The sequence below is a fragment of the Cetorhinus maximus genome, chromosome 17 (genome assembly GCF_964194155.1).
Source record: "Cetorhinus maximus chromosome 17, sCetMax3.hap1.1, whole genome shotgun sequence".
Lineage (NCBI taxonomy): Eukaryota > Metazoa > Chordata > Chondrichthyes > Lamniformes > Cetorhinidae > Cetorhinus > Cetorhinus maximus.
The window spans coordinates 70935188-70959569 of NC_135895.1; the positions used below are offsets into that span (position 1 = coordinate 70935188).

Here is a 24382-nt window from a genome sequence, read left to right on the forward strand (position 1 = left end):
CACAATCATGTAGCGGTCAGCCAATTAATGAGGCAGAGGCATGGAGCCCATCCAATCAAGTGATGGAGGGGGTTGCCAGGAAGGAAGGCGAAAATTCTGCCAGCATAGGTGCTGCCACCATTTTTAAACACCAACCAGACCGGCCTGCAACGCTTCCAAGGTCTCTGACTACAGCTGAGAGAAGCCGCCATGCAGCTCAGAAAACCAGCCTTCAGTTCCAGGCAGCCCTCTCAGCATGTATGGCAGTAATTTCAGCCACAAAGTCCTTCAAAACTCTGAATTTTCGCCGGTAGAATTCCAGCTGCTTTTCTTTGAGGATTTAGCCTGATCCCCAGCCGACAGCAGCACTCAACCAGCCCAAGTTCCACGGGCATATTCTTTACCAAAATGGCACACATTTGCAGAATCTCTTCAGCTCTGCCCATCACAGTCTTGATGGTGTGGATCCACCAATGTTATCTTCAAGAAACAGGAACAGCTGCAGGATATGTTTATTTGCTTATTCCCAGCTCCTGGACCCAGCCTCTGTCTTCTTCAGTCTTCCTGGGATCTGAGCTTGAATGGCATAGTACCTTTTTTTTGATTTCCCCAGAAACCTAAAGTTTCTATTTTCGCTTTAGGTTCCGTTTCCCTATCAGTTAGCTGAAATTTCCGTTTCAGTTCCAATTAGGATCCGTGTCAAAAAATACAAACTTTGAAACCACAGATTCCATCAAAAGGCTTCTGCACTGATGCAAGAGCCTATCAGCATGCCAGGCCCTCTAGGTTTTAGGCAGCCATAGGACAGCACCAAGGTCATCTTGGGCTATGACACATCGTGTCTCTACCCAGTTACAAACATCAGAGCCACACCTCGTTGGAAGCACATTAGAAAGGGTAAGAGTAAAAGAGAATTAGACTGTTCTAGGAATGTGTTAATTATTGCTTGTTTATTTCTATGTTTGTCATGTTCTTTCTCCACTTTTTTTTCCCCCTATCTTACTCCTTTCCTGAAGGCTTTGAAATTTTTCTAGGGTACATTTCCAGTGTTCCTGGGTGACTTGCATACTTTGCCCAAGTGGCCATTCTTCATGCTTGAATCTAGATAGTCAGTGTCAGTAGACTTTCCAACTTATGCACAGAATGGACTGGATTTTATGGTCAGCAACAAACCAACAGTACCAGCCATTCAATACCAACAGCAGCTTACATTTCTATAGCACTTTAATGTAGCAAAGCGTCCCTAGCTATTTCACAGGAGCGTTGTCAAACAAAATTTGACACTGAGCCATATAAAAACATAGTAGATCGGGTGACTAAAAGTTTGGCTAAAGAAATATGTTTAAGGAGCCTCTTTAATGAGGAAAGTGAAGTAGAGAGGTTTAGGGAGGGAATTCCAGAGCTTGGGACATAAGCAGCCATAGGCAGAGCTGCCAATGGTGGAGTGATTAAAATTGGGCATGCACAGATTTGGAGGAGCACAAATAAGAGGGTTGCACTGCTAAAGTAGGTTACAGAGGTAGGGAGGAGTGAGGCAATGGAAGACGTTGAAAACAAGGCTGAGAATTTTGAAATTGAGGCTTTGCTTAGCTGGGAGCTAGTGCAGATCAGTGAGTACAAGGATGGTTGGTGAACGGGACTTGATGCAAGTTTGAATGTGGGCAGCAGAGTTTTGGATGATTTTTCAGTTAACAGTGAGTGGAAGATGGGATGCCGGTCACTGGTTTCTTGGAATAGTCAAGTCTTAAGGGAACAAAGGAATGGATTTGAGCAGAAGATGAGCTGGAGCAGAAGATGAGCTGATGCAGAGACAGAATCAGAGATCATTACACTCACATTTGTCCATAGACTTCGCATGAGCTTTTGCACTGCTAATTAATTTAATTCAGAAGCCATTCCAGCATATCACTGTCTACAGGGCACCTAGAACCTGTGTGAATAGGGCAAACAACGGCATGTGTCCTTAAACAATTAGATTGAAGAATCATTACTGAGCAGTGCAGTCTGAACCATAAAGCGACAGTTAAAATATTTAATTCAAGTCATGTAGAGAAAGTGAAATAAAGAGAGGGAAAGAAATATGGGATTAAGAGAGATAAAAAGGCAGATAGATGGAAAATGTGAAACAAAATTGTTGTTATATTTTTAAATCTCCAGCAATAATTAAAATCTGAAAGAATGAGACGCCACACTTTCAAAAATTACTTTTCAGTGCCTGAGTGTTTGCAGTAATTATGACTTAACAAGTGGAATTTTCCGCTCTGGAGTCTAGGTCCTGTGGTGGGTGGGAAAGTGATTCCTGCTGGGTGGAGAAATGGCTGAACAGGTGTGATCTTCTGCTGTTCAGCTCATTAATTATGCATCAGCAAGGAGCTCGGTGAATCTCGTGGCAGGGCTGACAGTAAGTCACCCACCCCACCGTTATCTCATGGGTTGAAGGTCCTGGTACCCTCTCCCCAACTTCCAGCCTTTGCTTGCCTCCCTTTTCCAGCCTTGGCGTAGCATTTGGTAATGGCACTCGCGTGAAGTTATGCGAGGCCTCCAAGAAGGAGAATGCAACATCTACGGACCTCAAAGTCGTAGAAGAGGTAAAGCTTGCCAGGTGTATGCCACTTGTATACAGTCATGAAACTGTACATTGATAACTTCTCGCTGGCGTGGAACTTAATTTGGAGAACAAACTAAATCCTGGTGAGGTGGTCTTTTAATGATGTGCATGAGATATCAGGAACCCTATTTGCATGCACTAGCATCTCATGCATATCATTAAAAGGCCACCTCGCCGGAATTAAGTTTGTTTGTCAGGAAGCTTGACCCATCTTTAACCCGCCTTAACTTGAACAGTTTATCCTGCTGTTGGGAAACAGATTTTTTTGCCTCCCGCCAAATTAAGTGCCCCACCCTCCATCATTCCTGCTGCTGGCGGGAATGGAAAATTCTGTCCAATGAAATGGACAAGCAGTGAATTTCTCTCCAAGTTTCCAGGACATCTATCGCTTAAGCAATGCAGCTCCATGCCCTTCCGTGTGTTTTGATGATTATGTCTCTTGATAAAATATGATTATAGCACTGCTGGGGGAGCAGGGCAACTCAGGGCAACAACTTCCTGACTTTTTGCATTTAACTGCACATGTGCAATTGCTGGCGATTGCTGTTCGTGATTAATAATGGTGAGCACTGATAGCCTCACCTTTATTTCTATTGCACAATCCAAGCCATCATACAATGCCTTTCTCATACATGCATTTCTAGCAGGGGTAGCAGAAATTATGGATGGTGCTTATTTTCCTAACATAAGGATGCAGAAACCTATTTTATCAGGATTTCACTGATCATCTTGCTCAACATAAACCAAGCATAGAACCTGGGGTCATTCTGGGTTTATATGGTTCAGTTTCTCGTTTCCTTATGTCAGGAAGATATAATGTTATTGGAATTTATTTGTAAAATATTGGTATCTGTGTCTATGTGTGTGTGTGTGACTTAATTGGATTAAAGGAGCTGGACTGATGTATTAGAAGATAAGTTAGGTTTGAAATGTTAAGTAGGTAAACATGGGGGTAGTTTAGAATATAAGGTGTAAAAGGACATTTGCATTTTTAAATAAACCATATTAGATTGTTTTCAAAGGAGGGGTGAAATGTGTCACCTAGCCAGGTGAAGTTCAGAAACCGTGTGTTTATTTTTCCCAAAGATTACTGGTAAAATTGGTACTATGATAAATTTTATGATAAGGGAGGTAAAGTCCAAAGACATAGTGAAACAATTGGAATTTGCATTCCGAGGGGAAAATATGTATAAAGAAGAGAATGTTGTGTGTAAAGAGGGTAATTTTAAGATCTAACTAGTGTGAAAAGCCTTCAGCACTTATGACTCAAGCTGCTGTCTACAACAAACTGAAATTAAGAAAACTCACTTTGAATTGGATTGTTCAGGGTATCATGTTTCTTTGCCTGGGTCTTTTAAAATATATGTATCTTACTGTTACCTTAATGAAGGCGTAACTGGGAATCAGATTAATTAGGGGATTTAGAAGTTATTATAGTAGTAATTTGTAGACACATGTATGTATTTAAAATCATTTCTTCTATTAATAAATGTTTAATTTAGTTTTGTAAGAAACCTATAAGACTTGGTGGTCTCATTACTACTGAATTCAATGCAATTCAGAATTTATACAAATTGCAAAACAAGTTGCGGCAGTTGTTTCAAGTTTCCCTTTGGGATTTGAGCAGCTCAGCATTTACCATTGGCTGTGCCATTACACTTAATCAATTGAAACATTGGGGAACTGATTGGTTCAAGGAATATTGCAGGAAAGACTCAAGATTGTATTTTGAATCATTCCATAAGAACTATATAATGTAACACTTAATTCAGGCATTCCCCTTGTAGGTTATTTTATAGCTTATTGCACTCTATTTTAAATCTTAACTTTTAATAATAATCTGGTTAGGTCTAATCCATGATCCCATAGACCCACATTATCTGAGCTGTTAATCTCCCATGACCACTTGATACTTTTCGTTCTTTTTTGACTATTACTTATACATCTTGATCTTTGGTAGAGAAACGGAGCAGCGTGCCATGAATGCTGAGGAACGGGCAACTTTTCTGGATGAAAAACTGCATGAAGCTTTGGATAAAATTAACGACCTGACACTAGATTTGAAGACAGAAGAATCAAAGAACCAGCATCTGCAGCCAGCAAAAAGTGAGTTTACATTCAACCAGAAGTTTCATAGTCACCATTAACTTTATGTATTGCTGGTTGTACATGTCCTCAACTGCTATTCATTATGTTACTATTGTTACTTGCTGTTAGAGATGCTCAAATGACAGGTTTAATCAAGAACTTTGATTCTTTCAAATTAATGAAATTAATATAGTGCCATTGAAACTGTAATGTCAAGAATAGTGAACACACAAAATTGTTTCAAATAGTATTGAGACGTGGCCAAAGTGAATGGAAATGTCTGTCATCACATTATAAGATAAGGGTACTGATTGTCTTTGGTAATGAAGCCCGTAACACAGAATAATAAAATCTTGAAATGATTGACAATAATGTCTGCTATGATTGGTCTGATTGTAAATGGTAATGTTCAGTTGTAGTAGCTTCAGTTATTTAAGGTTCAATATATCATAAATCAGAATATTTTGAACATTGAAATTTTGGGAAGAAATGAAGATAATTCTCAGCCAAGAAGACAATAAAATATAAGAATGAAAGAAACATGTATCAGAACATCATTAAAACTTTCTAAACTGTCAGTGTTCCTCCTAATGTTCTTCTAAATGAAATAGATTCTATCTTTTGTAAAACAGAGTTAGAGATTACCTAAAAGCATACTAACACTCTTTTGAATTCTGAATTCTGCCAAGTGTGTACCATTATCTTAAAAATTAACTGAAATAAATCTTGTTAATGATGACTACTACTACTGAACTGTTATAATGTTGATCTCTTTATTTTTATATAGCTGTTGTTAAATAAAGAAGTTATTTGTTATACAAGTTATGATGTGTAATGTCTCTAAAGATTTCCAAGTGTGTTTAATGTAACTTCCACAGTGACATGTTACATTTACTTAACTGCTGGCTCAGAGTTTCTTTCATTGTAGGTTTACGTAGGTCAACTCCAGAACTAAATATCAGAGATAAATAGTAAATCTTGATCTAATTCTTCTTACATATTTGTAGGCACTGTATGAGATTTTTGATATCACTCTTTCTATAGTCCTTCAGCACGAACATTAGAAATTATGAAAAGGTTATTTTTTCCCCAGCAACCCCACTCCTTCCACAGCAATATGCAAATTCATTCTTTCCTGGGTCTACCACAACCATTTAATTTTCTGACAGAATTTTCTGCATAAAGAACTGCCTAATACTCAAAAAATAATCAAACAATGCTACTATATATATCTGGATTGCCATTATCTCCATATTCAATCTTGCTGTCCATAGATGAGAACTTCTCCTCCTGCTTTGTCTGACCCCATCAGTGGAGGATCCAGCAGTAGTCTGGAGTATTCAATCATTTTCATCTTTGTCTGTCTTATAATATTCAACTCCATTGCCAACCATGTTTTTATCCAGCTATTTCTTGGCATTAATAAACATTGTGTTATTAATTACCTAATAATCTTATTAATAACCTAATACTCTTGCTGCATCAACTACAACTGCTTTTCTGTGAGTAAATTCCATATTCCTATGACTCCAGGGAATTTTATTTTTTAATCTCTTCTCATTTATTAGATTTAATGTTGCGTTCTTCAGATTTATGCTCACAGTCAGAATCAAACCATAAGCACATATTGCCACCCTATAAGTCATAGGATTCTGAAGCCTTGGATCATGTCTTTCCTCACAATCCTTCTGCGACAGTGCAGAATGTAAGAGATGGGAACAGAGGCAGGTCAGATAGAGTATGGGACTGATTTAGACTCTTCATGATTGCTAACACTGTGGCTGCTGGTTATCCAGAGGGAAAGATCTACTGGTCCAAAGCCTTCTGCAGCACCAGTGGGAAGCAGGATGTCACAGGAGACCCAGAGGTCTGCTACCTCAAGCAGGCTGCCCTCACTTGATTAAAAGCAGATACTGTGGATGCTGAAAATCTGAAATAAAAACAGAAAATGCTGTAAAGGTTGATTGATGCCGACCTGGATCTAATGTTGGACGCCATGAGGGAGAGGAGGGAAGTCCTCTTCCTGGAGGGTGGCAGGAGGAGGCCACCTTTTCATGCAGCAGGGGCACCTCTCTGTGCAGCATCATCTCCCTTCGCCTCCAACTCCTCCTCCTCTCTCACCTTCTACTCCCATTCCCCCATGAGCTGTATGCTTCCAGGGCCTCACCATCCTCAAGGTCAGCATCTCTGTTGAGGGCCACGTTTGGAGAGTGCAGCAGACCTCCACAATGATTGAGACCTTGCAGGAGGATAGGGGTGCCACCCGACCAGTGCAAGCACTAGAATCTCACCTTCAAAAGCTGGATGGCCTGTTCAATGGTAACCCTACTGAGCATTTACTGTATCGCCACTGTGCCTCTGTCTGGGGCTACTGTAGATGGGTGAGTTGCCATGTCTTCAAGAGATGTCCCTTGTCCCCTAGGATTCATCCACACACTGTTACAGACTTGGTAGAGGGCGATAACTTCGAACTTCCAGTTAATAGCTGCAAGGATAACATGAAAACATTTTACATTTTAAGACTTTTACTACAACGGAAGACTAAAAGCACTGTGAACTAAACAACATCTTTGTAGTTAGCTTATTATTTAAACTACAAAACAGAACATGCCCCTTTTTCCTTTAGCACAGCCAAAAACACACTTCACAGATAAACTTTACACTGTATTTTAAATAGACATTCAATTATATCAGAATCAGTCCAAGTTAATTCTTAGCTTCCAAGGGTTTACTTTTCTTTTTCTTTCTTGGCCTGGGAACTTTTAATCTCAAACTGTCTTTCAGAATGAAGTTTTTCTCTGGAGATTCTTCCTCTAGTACAAGCTAGGTGAATCTTCCAGCCTTGTTTTAACTCCTCATGAATTCAGTCGTTTCAATCTGAGCACGAACTTTGACCTTCATTCCTACATGGTGAACCATAGAAACCTTTGGCCTCTAGTTGCTGTCCCTCTCTCTCTCCCAGATGCTGGCATACTAACTTTATCTGTGAGTTTTCAGGGATATCTTAGACCCTTCCACTCTCAAAGCCCATCTCCATGGCAGCATAAATCAAATGGGCCTTGTATCCAGGTAGAAATAAGACCCCAAACTCCATCTTATCTTGGAAGAAAATGGTGAATTTAAAACACAAATATTTACAACTTGACATTTTCAACACTTTTCTGGGACTTTGGAGACTCACAGTATACCCACTGTTAGCACTCAGACTGCTGCCATTGTTTCCAAGTGTAAACACCTTGCACCTTCTTCCTAGTAAAACAATCTGGACCCCTTTTACTCTCTAACAATCAAACCACCCAAGCTTGCTGTCAGGCAGACTTCAGAACGGGTTACATGACCTAATTCATTTTACCTTAAATTAAAGACACAGTCCCGAAACATAATAATCTTATAAACCTTATAATTGTAACAGCGTTTCCGGTGGCTGGAGTGAAGACCTGAAGCATTGTGGACTACCAGAGGATGAGTTGTCATGGCAGCTGCAAAGAAAATGAGCGTGTACATAGAGGACGCTCTTCTTGTGGTCAAAAATCACAAGATGCCGAGGAAATGGAAGCCCTACCTCTTGATGACTGAGTTGGCAGCTTCAGAGTGCTTAACGGACACATGGGTGCAATTGATGATGTCCTGCACTAAGGGGAATCCACAAATGGCAGCAACTCACTGACCACTGTCCCAGCGATCTACATCGGTCGTTAAATTAATATACCGTCCAGCTCTGGCAAAGAGGGCATCAGTGATCTGCAAGATGCAATGATGTGCTGCTTTTTCTGAGATGCCACCAAGGCCTGCAGCTGATCCAAGAACACCTCCTTTGCAAATGGCGAGCCCCCCATTGGTCTGCTGAGACCCTGTTATGGGGTCAGGGGGATTCCCTGGGACAGCCATATACCCATCTCCAATCAACTGATCAGAAATGGACACCCCCTGAAACCCATGCCCCCTTAAATTCTGCCCTCCACAAGAAGCTCTTAATGATCTTTTAAATACTTTAATTGGCCTTTAATGGAGAGGTGAGTAGATTTGCTGCTCTCTCTCTCCGCTATGGTGATCCCTGCTGGCACCAGGGATGGGTTTCTGAAACTGACACATTGGCTGACAGCAGTATATTTGCCTCTGTTCCCAACCTCAGTGGGGCCCAAAAATTCAGCCCAGCTTTCATATAATATCATAAACCACTAGCACAGGCTGTTAACTATAATGTGACTCACAACTAATAATTGAGGCCTGTGGCAGATCAGCCTTGATCTTATTGAATGGCGGAGCAGGCTTGATGGGCCAAATGGCCTACTTCTGTTCCTATTTCTTATGTTCTTAATTACACAAGTTAATTCCACAGAGGCACCTGCTATTTCCCTTTTCCTATTATAATTACTTTATTAAGAGTATGAATACTTCTATATCAAGTTAATTTTCACCCTTACCTTTCCTGATTTCCCTTGGCTATACATCAACTGTGGCTGAAGGGGCTTGTGGAGGGAGGAGGGGACTGAGCTATGTCGATGCTGCTGCGAGTCAACTTCTAGGAGATGAATTAGAATAGTATGTTTATGATAATCTTTTTGGTTTTTTTTCACTCAAAGGGAGGATGCCTGGTTTCCTTTTGGCACATCTAAAGCAAAAGATCTGAAAATGGAATTTCATCAGTCTGGAAGGTGCAGACTTTGAAATTACATTGCATGTCTGCATGACACTGACAGTGGTGCTGCAAAGCAGTATGCTTGTCTACAGTATCAATTTTTAGTACTTATAATCTGCACCCTGGAACTCTTGGAATAGTTTTATTCACTTTTTGATTGTTTTGTTGTGGTTTCTTCCCCTTATTATTTCTTTTCCTGACTGATCAATGTATTGCTCCATATGTGCCAAAGTCCGATTTACCTTACCTGACTACCCTGAGCATCATGAATACTTAGATACTTAGATAGTGGTGTTGATAGGGCATTCCACAATCCAGCAGAAATCATTTGGTTGGAATAGGAACAATAGCTGATTTTCCCTGTTGCATTCCTGGGCCAGAGTCCGATTGTGTAACTTTAACACCTAGAATAAATCAGGAAGTAGTGATTAGGTGATTTCAAGTTTTGATTTAAAAAGCCATCAGGTTGTAGGAATAATAAATATCTGAGGGAGATTTGGAACTTTGAGATCCTGGGAATTAATAAATCTGTTAGGAAATTGAGGAATGAAGGGATTTCAAAACAGTAAGGTTTCAGGAAAGAACAATAGCATGTAGAGCTCAGTAATTCCTGGTTCACAGACTCAAGAGAGGAAAGCTCAGAGGAACACTAACTATAGTTACATTAAAAAGCAAATTAAAAAAAAAACGTGTAGGAGAGCGAAATTGGAAGCTAGACGTAAAACGGAATTGCCTATTTGACAACAAGCTTTTACTTGTGTCCTGTCAGGGACTCGAGCAAAATGTTTTAAGAGCCTTTTCAGATATGTTAGCCCTATTCAACTTGATGGCTTCCTAGAGAGTTGAGTTGTGGAGGAAAGAAGTGTTTGGACCATAAGAGAGAAGCATTTGTTGGGAACTGCAACATTAAAAAAGGTGATGTGGGACTTCCATTTTAGGCCATGTAAGATAATGATGCCATGAAAGTCAATGGGTGAAGAAGTTACACCTATAATGTTCTCAATGTGGTTTTGAGCCTTTATATATGGTTAAAGCTTTATAAACAAATAGCACCTTTCATATCATTCTGCATGGGTAGCTGGGATCTGGAGCACGGTTTCTGTTTGCTCAACCTGGTCAGCAGCAGCCTAAATACAACAGTTTTGCCCATTGTTGTGATGCATCGAATTTACTAATGTAAAGTGACAAATGATGGACATGAGGTAAGAATATTACATATTACTGATAATGAAACATAGAGGCATCATAAATATATTTGCAATACAATTTTCCTTCCATTTTAGAAAACATGTTTAAAATGCAAGTAATTACGTTTGCTCGTCAACACTAAAACCTGATGTTCTCAGTTCTCAGTTATATACATTTCAAAATATATATATTTGCTGTACTGCCTACAGTGCAGTTGCCCTCCTCCAAATCTTATTTCTCCATATACTTTTCACAGTGGATCACAGTTCTTCTGAAGTTGTCCTTGATGGAGCATTGCAGCAGGAAGTTTTTGTTCCCACCATCAATCTCCAGTTACTTATGCAGAAGGTTGGGCTTCATCAATTGATTTGGTTGCAAAGACAAAATGCAGCACCAAATGACCTCATGAACATGCCTTTGCTGGTCTCAGCGCAAATATCAGTCTTGTTCAGTGACACAATTGCATAAATTGCTGGAAAAAAATTGAAATATTTATTTTGTTTACTCTTATCCCCATCACCCTTTGTTATGTCTATAATTTCCACCTAGTTGTCATATCAGGTGCACTCTGGATATTATCATACCACAAGAAAGGTGAAAGCTACAACTCCTATGATGCACTTCGCTCATGCTCACAGAATTTAGCAATAGGCTTAGTTAAAGAATTCAAGCTCTGGGAACAGAGCAGAACTGTCCTTGGCTACACAAGAAAGGGTGGGCCTGTACAGAAGAATGTTACAACATTTCTAATATAAAATGGATAATCCTTATTAGTCCTTATAAGTTTAGAGTTTTTAAAAAATTATGTAATTTCCAAGTTATGAAGTAAATTTAATTTTTAGATATATGTATTGTGAAAATGTGGAAATAATTTGCTTATTCAAAGGATTAAGAAAATCCAGTGCCTTAGTTTCTTGGAACTTGCAGCTTGGTAAATGGTAGCTTTGAATAAAAGTGGAATTATAAAATTGTTATTGTAGTGTTTGCTAATTGTTGATGAGTATTTTTTCCTACACATCAGTGGAATGGAACTGAGTTTTGGCTGATAAGCTTATTTTATCAATCGGCATGATTAATTTAAAAGCTGGTAGTCTTTTGAGACATTTTTCAGGTTCATCGGACCATAGGAAAAAGGAGCAAGAGTAGGCCATTCAGCCCATTGAGCCTGCTCTGCCATTGAAACAGATCATGGCTGATCATCTACCTCTTATGCTACTTTCCCACTACCCCCATACCCCTTGATGTCATTAGTATCCAGAAATCTATCCATTTCTGTCTTGAACATGCTCAATGACTGAGCTTCCACAGCCCTCCTCGGTAAAATTCCAAAGATTCACCACCCTTTGAGTGAGGAAATTCCTCCTCATCTCAGTCTTAAATGGTCTGTCCCTTATTCTGAGACTGTGTCCCCTGGTTCTAGACTCACCAAACAGGGAAACATTCTATCCACATCTACCATGCCACGTTCTGTAAGAATTTTATAAGTTTCAGTGAGATCATCTCTCATCCTTTGAAACTCTAGAGAATACAGGCCAAGTTTCCTCAATCTCTCCTCATAAGACAATTCCACCATCCCAGGAATTAGTCTGGTGAACTTCTGTTGCACTCCCTCTATGGCAAATACATCCTTCTTTAGATAAGGAGACACAAAGCTGTCCAGATGCGGTCTCACTGAGACTCTATACAATTGCAATAAGACATCTTTGCTCCCGTACTCAAATCCCTTGCAATGAAGGTAACCATACCATTTGCCTTCCTAATTGCTTGCTGCACCTACATGCTAGCTTTTAGTGACTCATGAACAAGGACACCCAGGGCCCTTTGGACATCAACACTTCCCAACCTCTCACCATTTACCAAAATGGATAACTTCATAGTTATTCACATTATACACCATCTGCCATGTTCTTGCCCATTCACTTAGCCTGTCTAAATCCCCTTGAAGCCTCTTTAGAACTCACATTCCCACTTAGGTTTGTGTCATCAGCAAATTTGGAAATATTACATTTGGTCCCCACATCCAAATCATTAATATAGATTGTGAACAGTTATTGCCCCAGCACTGATTCTTACGGTACCCCACTAGCCACAGCCTGCCATCCTGAGAATGGCCTATTTATTCCTACTCTGCTTTCTGCCTGTTAACCAATTCTCAATCCATAGCAGTATATTAGTCCCAATCTCATATGCTCTAATTTTGTTTACTAACTTCCTGTGTGGGACCTTATCAAAAGCCTTCTGAAAATCCAAATACACCACATCCACTGCTTCTCCTTTATCTATTCTACAAGCATCAATCTCAAAAAAACAGGTTTGTCAAACTTGATTTCCCTTTCATAAATTCATGCTGACTCCGCCCAATCATATCATTATTTTCTAATGTCCTATTATCATATCCTTTATAATAGATCCTAACATTTTCCCCACTATTGATTACAAACTAACAGGTCTGTAGTTCTTAGTTTTCTCCTTTTTTAAATAATGGTGTTACGTTTGCTAATTTCCAGTATGCAGGAACCTTTCCAGAATCTATAGAATTTTGAAAGATAACTACCAATGTATCCACTATCTCTGGCTACTTCCTTCAACACTCTGGGATGCAGCTCTCCTGGTCCAGGGGAATGAACAACCTTTAATCCAGTTAATTTTTCGAGTACTACCTCTTTATTAATACTAATTTCTTTCAGTTCCTCATTTTCACTAGTCCCTTGGTTACCTAGTGTTATGATCCCAGCTGATGTTACTGCTGGACAAGTCAGATCCCGGGTGGAACTCAGCTTGATAGATCCTAACTTTTATTTTTTGTTTAGAAACATGGAGGGTAGCTACTGAACAAAGTCACAGGAGTCAGCTGATAAACTTTTAGCAAAAGAATACAACATTTATTAGGCAAGAAGAGATGAACTATATTACAATACTCCTTCACCCACAACTATACCTTTACAGATATATACAGATTCGTAAGAATAATACAAGTTACAAAAACTACCTTATACTCTAATGTTCACAGTAAGTACACAGTCTATGTAAACCAATAGGTGATGTGTGGTCAGACACACCACACTCCAAGGTCAAATGACAGATGCCACCCCAAACAGATACTATGGATCTCACATCAATTCCCCCCAGATGCTTGTCACGCCGCGAGCCAACTGGTCTCACTGAGCTCCATCTTTCACATGAGGGTTCACAATCTCCACTCTGCAAGAACTCACTTTGGAATCATCTGCCAAATGACATTTTCTCTTGGACGTCTTCCATGCCCTCTCTCTCAGATACTCAGCCATGCCAACAGAACACGTCTGCTTCACATGCCCATAATAAAGATTTATAGACCTTTGACTGTATCCTTGGATCTTCTGGCTTCTTGCAAGCCTATTTTGCTTTGAGTCTGCTTCCTCCAGTTTTCTTTCTTTAATTTGGAGCCTTCTCCTCTGCTCCTTACTTTAACTTCACTGAACCAGTCCTGTTTTTGATCCTTGTCCTTGTTCCTTGACTGTCGCATTGGGACTTTTCTTGTCCCCACTTCCTGGTTTTTGGGCTTTTCCTTTAGCTTGGGACTTGCTGTCTGCCCCTTTTCATGTTCTGGCACTTTCTTCCAAATGAACTCAAACCTGCTTCTTCTATCTCTGTGGGTGCCTATTGTTAGGCGACAGCATAGTTTTTTTCTACTGCAACCCCAGAGTTGCAAGCATCAGTTCAAAGTGGAACTAAAACTCGGGTTCCTTTAACACACAAATACAGAACTTAAACTTAAAGCTATGGCTTATTCCTAAAACCCACAAATACAACTTGCTTAAACTATGGCCAGGATTTTCCCATCAGCGAGCAGGGGGCAGGGCCCGCTCACCGACGCGTAAAATGATGCGCGATGATGTCGGGCGAAACTCCCGACGTCACTGCGCCCCATTTAAATTTTCAGGTAGGCAGGGGCTCAGCAAAATCAGCTGTGCACCCGCCGACCTGTCAATGGCCAATTGAGGCCACCATCAGAGTCATTAAAGTAATTAATGGACCTGCCTGTCCAACCTTAAGGTTGGCGGGCAGGCCAGGAGCCCTGGCGGGCATTAGAAAAAGCATGAAACCTCATGCATGGGTGGATTGAGGTTTCATGTAGGTTTTCAAAAAATTAATTAAAGTGTTTTTAAAAGTTATGGACGTGTCCCAACTTGTGACAGTGTTACATGAGGGGACATATCAGGGAATTTTTTTTTTCTATTTTTAATATTTTTTAATGTAGCATTAAAGCATCAGGGAGTTGAGTGCGCTCTTTCGTGCACTCTCGGCTGAGAGATTCCCCCCCACCGCCCGCACAGGGAGCGCATAGCGCTTCCGTTCGGACATCATGCTGGCCGGGCCTTAACTGGCCCACCCATTTAAAATGGCGGCATGCCCACAATCGGGGGTGCAGACCAGAGGCACGCCTCTGTGCACTTCAACTTCTCCCCCAACGGGGGGAAAATTCTGCCCTATATCTGGTTCCTAACACCTACAAATACAAATATAACTTACTTAAAACTACCTCTAGTTCCTAATGCTAGTATTTCTGGGAGATTTTCTGTATCTTCCTCTGTGGAGACAGACACAAAGGCCGGGATTTTCCGTTCCCGCAGGCATCGGGCATGTTCGGTGGCATGAGCAGACAACGTGGCGCAATCGGTTTCACAACAGCGTGAAACCAGTTCATGATCGTCTGCTCAGCCCACCGATGGCGGGCCGCATTCTCCGCCATCAGACGTTGGGAACCTCATTGTAATATATCTGTATATCATTATTAGGCCTACCCCCCAGAATCATCCCCCGCCGCTGGATCGTCTACCCATGTTGGTGGGAAAACATGGCGATGTGTTTCACAACAGCATATAAGCGACGTGCACCTGGTGGGCTGCATTTCGGTCGGGACTTCAAAGTTTATTTGTCTACCTTGCTTCAGTTAGCACTCGCAATCATCAGCGCCAGGCTTCACAGACAGCACAACATCACTTTTAGGGGGACTCATGACAGGTCTGTACCTACCAGATATGCCATATGTGGGTGACTTTTTTCAATGGTTGCAAGGCTAGGGCTTGCTTGGCAAAGGGGGAGAAGTGGCCTCAGGCAAGGGAAGAGGCTGCAGGATGAGGGCTATACTGGGGAAAGAGGGTATCTCAGGGTGTGTGTGTGGGCACATGTTTTTATGTGTAAGTGGCCTCAAGATGGTGAGGGCTGAGGAGGCAGTCTCTAGAGGAGATGAGGTCAGATAGGTATGTGAGGGTATGTGTGTTAGAATGGGTGGTGATGTCCCTTGAGCTGACAGTGAGTGAGATCCAGTGGATGTGTGATGGGCATGAGTGTGTGAGTTTAGTGTGATGAGATGGTTGCTGTATCCTGGTGGCACGGATGAGATCATTCATCCTCTCTCTGCATTGGGTGGCCAACCTCTTCTGTGCAGCATTGGCACTGATCACCACTGCCACTGCTTCTCAAGTCTGGTTGGTCATGCTGCTACCCATCCTAAGCCAGAGCCAGGGTATTGGACAGCATGGCAGGCCTCCACGGTATCTAAAAGGCGTTCCTGTGACGCGTCACTAAATCTGCGGGCTGCAGTCTTTTTGCCTTTCGTGGACATCTTCCCTGAAGTAGTCTTGGGCTGGAAGCAATGAGATATGTGCGTGCGGCTGGACTTTAAATATGGCGCCTGGCATGATGAAGCGGCGAGGTGATGGCATGGTGGGCAAATGAGAGCCCACCCACCATGGAAATGGTGTGTTTTCCAGGAATGCGTAACTAACGCAGCGAGTTTGGGATGATATGGTGTGAAAACCCACCATTGTGGTCGGTGGATTAAACGTCGCACTTAGTGCACATCTGGGACGATTCTGCCCAAAGTAATTGTTTAGTTTCTCCACTATTTCCCTATTCTCCATTATAAATTCCCCTGTCTCTGCCTGTAATGAACCCACATTTGTTCTTGCTAATCTTTTCCTTTTCACATGCCGAAAGAAGCTTTTACAGTCCGTCTTTATGTTACTCCCTAGCTTGCATTCATATTCTCTTTTCCCTTTCTTAATCAGTTTCTTGGTCATCCATTGCTGGATCCTGAAGTGCTCCTTGGGTTTACCACTTTATCTTGCAAACTTATAAGCCACTTCCTTTGATCGAATGCAATCTTTAACTGTTAGCCATGGTTGATTCACTTTTTCTGTTGGGTTTTTGTGTCTTAGTGGGATGCATGTTTGTTGTAGACCATGTAATACTACTTTAAATATTAGCAATTGCCTGTCTACAATCAAATTGTTTAGTGTGCTTTCCCAATCCAGCATAGCCAACTTGACCCTCATACCTTCATAATTTTCTTTGTTCATATTTAGGACCCTAGTTTCAGAATGAACTATATCACTTTAAAACTTAATGTAAAATTCTATCATATTATGGTTACTATTTCTTAATTGCTCCTTTGCAGCAAGGTTATTAACTAGCCCTTCCACATTAGATAATACTAAATCTAAAATAGCCTGATCCCTAGTTGGTTCATCAATGTACTGTTCCAGAAACGCACCTCGTACTCACCCCAGGAAGTCATCCTCCATAGCATTAGTGCTAATTATGTTTACCCAGTCTATATGTAAATTTAATTATGCATTATGACCAAGGCTCTTTAATCTAGATTTCATTATTTATTTTTAAAAAGTTCATAAAATGCCGGCTTGCGTTCAAAGATATGAACATTGACTCAGGAAAGGAAGACAAACGGTTACAATGTGTCAGGAATAACAAGACTATGAATGTTATTGAAGATTGGGCCAAAACATTTCTGATGCTTAGAAATGATTAGGCAATTTTATTGATGTGTTCATATTTTTCCAGATCAGGTGTTTAAGCATTGCACAGTGGGGAGCCCAAAAAAATTACTTTTAAGTTGTTGCACTTATGTGGCAGAACTTAATACCCCTCCCCAGGTGCAGGAAGGGAGGTGGGGTGGGGCGAGGAACGTAGAATCGGGAGGGAAAGCAGAAACCCTACCCAAACGTTTCAACATCATTTTTTGCATTCAAGTCCGCTCAAAAACGATCAGCAATCATTTGACATCAAATGTTCTAATTTGAGTTTTGCATGCAGTCAGCAGTGTTTTGCCATCTTTGACATCAAATGTGATCAAATGGCAAAAGATGCTCAAAGGCATTGTGTGCTCGAAGCTATCAAATATACTCGGAGCTATCAAATGCGCTCAAAGCTATCAAGTGCACTCAGCAGCCTGCATTGAAAAACGCAAGGAAATTAATTACTTAAATAATAATCTGAATTTATTCAGTTTTTTCATTTAGTCCAAAAATATTTCCACTATACATACTTGAACAGTGGTGTAGTGCCAAATTTTGAGGTGTAGGAATGCTAAGAAAATGTTTAGAAAATCATTTCTGAATCTACTATTAGTGTTTTCCTATGTATTAATCATTTGAGTCCACAAATGTTAGTAAAACTAAACTTTTTAAGTGAAAAATATTTCTGCCTGTAGGCATTTTATTTTGAACCATGTGGTATTTTGAATCATTAGTCTTTAGCATAGCTAGAATCTCATTATGCTTAATTATTTAATCCAAACCTATTAAAAACATGAATTACAGAAAACTTTACTTAGTTCTGATTGGGGGATGGTATATAGACGGACCACTGCTTTTCTTGATTTATATTTATAACCTAGACCTGGGTGTATATGGCACAATTTCAAAATTTGAAGATGATGCAAGACTTGGAAGTATTGTGAACTGTGACGAAGAGAGTGATAGACTTCATGAGAATGTAGACAGGCTGGTGGGATGGGCAGACACATGGCAGATGAAATTTAATGTAGAGAAGTGTGAAGTGATACACCTTGGTCAGAAGAACAAGGAGACATGACATAAATTAAAGGGTAAAATTCTAAAGGAAATGCAGGAGCAGAGAGACCTGGGTGTATATGTGCATGAATCATTGAAGGTGACAGGGTAGGTTGAGATAGTAGTTAACAAATTATACTGAATCCTGGATTTTATAAATAGGGACACAGAATACAAAACCAAGTAAGTTATGAACCTCCATAAAACACTGGTTCGGCCTCAATGGGAAGGATGTGAAGGTTTTAGAAAGGATGCAAGAAAGATTTATGAGAATGGTTCCGGGGATGAGAAACTTCAGTTATGTGGGTAGATTGGCGAAGCTGGAGCTGTTCTCCTTGGAGAAGAAAAAGTTAAGAGGAGATTTGTTAGATGAGTTAAAATCATGAGGGGCCTGGACAGTGTAAATGGGGAGGAAGTGTAGCCATTGGCGTAAGGCCGGGAACCCTAAGGTGATTAACAAAAGAACCAGAGGTGACATGAGGAAAAACTTCTTCGTGTAACAAATGTTTTGGGTCCAGAATGCACTGCCTGAGCATGTGGTGGAGAAAGATTCAATTGCAGTTTTCAAAAGGGAACTGGATAATTACCTGAAGAGAAAAGATTTTACATGGCTACAGGGAAAAGGTCAAGGAGTGGGACTAGCTGAGTTGCTGTTGCAGAGAACTAACACAAAGACAGTGTGCTGAATAGCTTCCTTCTGTGCTGTAATCATTCTATGATTCTAGTATAGATACATTCAAGGAACTTAATAAAAACGAGGAAGAAAATTGCTGAAGGTTACCCTGATAGTGTGATCAAGAAGGGTGGGAGTAGGCTAGCGTGGAACATAAATATCAGCATAGATGGGGTGGGTCAAATGGCCTGTTTCTGTGCTGTAAATTCCATGTAAAGCTGCTTGGGAATGCAAACACTATACCATGTTTCACATCCTTAGGCCATCACAGCCAACTGGAATTAACCCCCCAAAACTTAGCTTCCCACTCTTTGCTGCTCATCCAATCACAGGCTGGTTCCTCTTTGCATTTGTGAGCCTATCAGCAGGAAATGTGGAGAGAAATCAACCTGTGATTGGATGTGCAGTTTTATAGCATTGTTCAAATATAAGCCACTTGAATGTCTAACAAGCTTGGTAGGCTGCATTAAGTTGGACAGTCTGCTTTAAATAGAAGTTGCTGGAGCAGTATCTGGTGCGCTTCGGCAGCACTACGCCACTATGCTTGATAGCATCACCAGATCCTCATCAGTTCCAAATTCATTTTAATCTCAGGACCTATAAGCTCTCCCCCAACCGCCCCCCCACCTCAACTCCCACCTCTCCCCCCCACCCCCCCCCCCCCCCCCCCCCACACATACTCCCTCTCAACTTCCAACGCCAAGTCTCATGGTCTATACTCTCCAACCAACCCCCTGCCATACTCCACCCCCCCCCCCACCCCCGCCAACCACAACCCCCAGTCTCAGGGCCTTGAGCCTTGCTGCTGAACTCCAGACCCCTCTCGACCCTACATCCCCTCCACACCCCAATGACTCTCTCCATTCTCTCGCCCTCCCCCCTAATTGCCTTCCCACCCCTGATTTCTCCGACTCAATATTTACCTCATTCCTGCTGCCATTGCTGGTTCTGGCCAGACCTGCAATCTGAGCTCTCTGGACCGGGTGGAGGGGGAGAGAGAGAGGGTGGGGAAAGAGGGGGGCGGGGTGAGGAGAACATAGCTTTGGGGGGCTAGGGGTGAGAAAACGGATGTAATCTGCAGAGGCGGGGGTGGGGCAGGGTTGTGAAGGAGAATGTAAAACTAGCTTATTAAAACATAAGTTTAAACAGGGTCTGCTTTTTCTAAAGTTAGCTCAGTTTTTGGATGTTTGAAGCTATCAAAATTCAGAAATATGGAAAATAAACTCTATGATCGTTTTTTGGTGTCCAGATGCTTAAGGTTAATGATGTTGCTAATTGCAAAAGTTTGAGCTCTGAGGTTTGGGGCAACTGATGACAATGATGTCAGTTACACTATTTGCAATGTTAAATGATAGTTAAATGATTGCATTTGAACGCAGTTGATGTCAAATGATGGCTAAATGATTGCTTTTGAATGCAATTGATATAAAATGAGAGCAAATGAACAGTGTTGAATGGAAATTATGTCGAAATTTTCAGGTAGGGAAGGCAGAGTACCCATCGCCTTCCCAGCTCCCTCAGGGATGGGGAAGGTTGAGATGTCCTTCCTGCCAGGAGGCCAACTGAGGCCCTTAATGGCCTCATCCTGCATGCTGCTGGTATTCTACCAATGAGGTCAGGTGGGGTGCTGTGCACTACACCATGTGGGGAGGCTGCTAAGTAGAAGCAGCCATCCTCCTTGTGGGCTCATGGGGGGAGATCCTGATCAGGAACCTGTGGCCCATGAAGTGCCTTCTGTGGCTGCAAGCCCTACCTCACTGAAAGGGCTTCCCTTGCTCTCCCCAATCACCTAGCACCACGCCCCCCCCCCCATCCCCCACACTCTGCACTGGCCCTGACAAGCCCGACCAATTTACCTGCAATCTGGGACCTTTTCCATGCAGGCTGATCCACGGCCTGCTGCAGTCCCAGCAGTGGGCACTGCTCTCTCAGATGCTGCTGAGACCGAAGAGCTGCTTCTGGATTGGCCAGCAGCTTTTAGAGGCAGGCTCTTTTGCTTTAAAGGCATGGAAGCCCTGATGGCAGGCAGTTAATTGCCTGATAGACAATGGATTCCATCAGAGCTTCCAAAATAGCCACAGAGGGATGGCAGGGTATAAAATGGACTGCCATTTTGCCATCATCGTTTTGCACCATCACCAAAGAAAGTTAAATGCGTTTTTTTAAAATCCCTGAATGATGATGAGTTTGACAACAAATATTTTACCTTTCTTCTAGGTCCATTGCTGGCCAGAACTATATCTGCTAGATCTATTGTGAAGGTTGCAACGCCAATATCCTCCAAAACAAAAAGCACCAAAGCTAAGCCTAAAAAATGAAAGATGATTGTTTTGGCATCAAATTGCATCTTTACATAAAAAAACATTTTGTTTGAAATTTCATGTTAAGTTGTGCTTTTTTTTACCAATGATGCAGAACATGTTTTAAATGCAAGTTATCATTATTGTTTTGAAGTTGAAATAGTGCTATAACAGTGCTATAACACTAACTTTGACTTTATGGTTGAGAAAGCATCATAGGTAGATAACTCACAAAGTAATTCAAACCAATATTAAACATTCTTGATTTAAAATAAAACAATTTCTTTGTTTAACTGAGCTTAAAAGGTTGAGGGTCACGAATTTCAGAAAAGACCAACTGGGAACTGATCTCTGGTATAGTGGGACTGCCTCCAGCCCATGTGTATGAATGTGCCTATGAACCTGGCCTCTATCATGCGGTATTTACATATTTCTGATGGATGGCTTATATGACTTTCAAGATTTCCAACCTATGGGAGAGAGAAAATTACATCATAAAAAAGCAAGCACTTATACCAGCTGTGTTAAAATTCTGAAGTATATCAGAAGTAAGCCACATTACAGATGCAGCTGACTAGTCACTATGTTGAACATGAGGAAAGAGGTAGAATTAAATTATATGAAAAAGCACATTCCTGGTAGTTGAAGGAAGATGGTTCCAAGTACTTCTGGTTGTCCATGGGCCATTTAATAATTATTTATTGCATATCATAGGTCAATTGCAATATGTTATGTCACACAGTGCGGGACAATATGAATTTGTATGGTAGCTCATAATTTCATTATCACTACTTATCTATCCTGTGTGCATTCTTGGAAAAACCTCTTCATGATGCCAATGATTTTAATTAAAGTTCAATTCTTGTCCATTATTTTTTGGGGGGGAAACAACATTGTTACCCACAACGTGGTAACTCATACCATTATAATATTTGCATTTACATGCCAATGATTTTACATGCCAATAATGTTGTTCAGGCAATATCAAAGCAATACAGTAGGGTTTGATTTAAATATGGAATTTCAATGTGCCGCTCCTGTTCTCTCCCATGATAAAGAAATACTAATCAAATCATGACTAGCTGTAGAAAATTAAATAATTACCATCTTGCACTTTATTCATAATATAATTATAGAATGCAACAACTTTTTATGTTGTTAAGATCATCATGGCCCACATCTTCCAGTCTCTGGATCTTCAGAGACCGGATGTACAAGCTAAGATGTGTGTTGGGACCCCATGGAAATCCCAATGCGTTGACTCCATGGAAATTGCCTAAGAAGTTTGAACTTCCAATGGGCAATTCCCCAACTCCCCGGGAGCCTCCAACGAAGTCTCCGACTCTGAGCTAGAGTCTGAGACTTTGAACAGTTCTGTGGGACTTACCTGAATAGCGACCCAGGAAATGTTGGACAGTAAAAATCCAAGTCTAACTCCTGGATAACTATACAGCTGACCCCCACAATCACTCAAACTGACGTCCACTCCCGACCACTCCCTCAATCACTGGACTACACCCCTGAGCCCCCCACCTACCCCTCTTGATCCTCCGACTCATCCCTGACCTGACCAGACCTGACTACCCCCACACTGACTCGACCTGACTAGCTTTCAACATGACAACTCCCCCGACCTGCCCTGACTATCCCTAGACCAACCTACCCACTCGCCCTCCTATCCACCTACCACACCAAATTGCCTTGTCCACCTGCCACCTTCCCAACAGCTACACTACCATCCTACCCACCTACCACCTCACCCATCTGCCATCTCACCTACTGAATGCAGCCTGACTTGACCTACCGACTCAACCTGACTAACCCCCAGCAGCCCCTGACCTCGGTTACCCTCCCTGACTTAACTAGCCTCCGACCTGCCACCCTACTCACCTGCCCCACCACGTTACCCACCTACCACCCTACCCACCTGCTACCTCACCCATTGCCACCCTCTCACGCTACCCACTTATCCACTTAGCCGCCCTACCCATTCACTGGTTCATCCAACTCACCCATTCATTGACATTTGTCCATCATTGATTCACTAACATTCACACTGAACATTTAAACTTATGGCAGCTAGTGTAGTAAGAAGGGGGCTTTTGTGCTGATTCTCCTCAGTTCTGTGCATGGATTCCTGCACCGAGGGAATTCTTCTGCATTGTGGATTGGAAGCCTGGCCTTTTTAAACGTAATCAGGTAAGTGGGTAATTTTCAGACTGATCAGCGTCAGGCGCAACAGTTCTGACCCTGATAGGAAGATTTGGGCCCTTGTGTTTTAACATCAATTCTAAAAGGAGAGGGAAATAATCGATTAGGCCTGGTATCAGGCATTGGGATCTGTGTTTACCCTGTGCATGGTCCCATTGAGGCAGGCAGCATGCCGTGCAGTTTGTGTGCTGCATGCTCGTTAAGGTGATTGTAACTAACATGCAGCCAAATGAGAAGTGCATTGTTGACTGCTGGGCACTCAGCAGGGAGCCCAGGTTCATGCATGGCAAGAATGATGGACAGCTAGCTGCATTTCTTAAATGCAGCCTTTCCCCTGTCATGGAAAGCAGATTACAGCCATGAATTACTTACGGGCTTATTGCACTTGTTAAGGAAGACTGTGTTTTTAAATAAATGCAAGCAAGGACACTGAGCAAAAGATGGCTGATAATGTAAAGTGACCACTTTCTGGAAAATTCCTGTGTGGATTATACTGACAGATCTGTCCTGAGAGAACATGGAATGTCGCACCTGAAAAGTGCTGCCTTCAGGCAGAGACACTTGAAAGGGAGATAGGAAAGATGCAAAAGACTAAGCTTTAATCTCCTGTGGTTGAGGAGACAAAAGACTGATATACGTGTCTCAGCAGTCACCCAAAAATCCATCTTCTGCTGATTTATATCTCAGAATGTGTAAATAGTTCTAATATAAATGCAAGATGGCTATTTCCTCTCCTGGACTATAGAGGGAAAAATGGGTTAAAAAGCTAGCTGAGGTGCTGGTATGTAGCAGTAAGCAGAAGAACAAGAGTCAACCCTCTGCCCCTGCAGTTTGCAGGCA

General features: G+C 41.6%; 1 protein-coding gene across 1 annotated transcript in view; it reads left to right on the top strand.

Moving 5' to 3' along the window:
• axdnd1 (axonemal dynein light chain domain containing 1) overlaps window positions 1-21539 on the top strand; it is a 248778-nt gene extending 227239 nt beyond the window's left edge. Inside the window, exons 27-28 of the mRNA XM_078561454.1 lie at window positions 4548-4693; window positions 21249-21539. Coding sequence (XP_078417580.1) covers window positions 4548-4693; window positions 21249-21349 — 247 coding nt within the window. The 3' untranslated portion in view covers window positions 21350-21539. The remainder of the gene's footprint in view (window positions 1-4547; window positions 4694-21248) is intronic.
• The last annotated feature ends 2843 nt before the right edge of the window (window positions 21540-24382 follow it).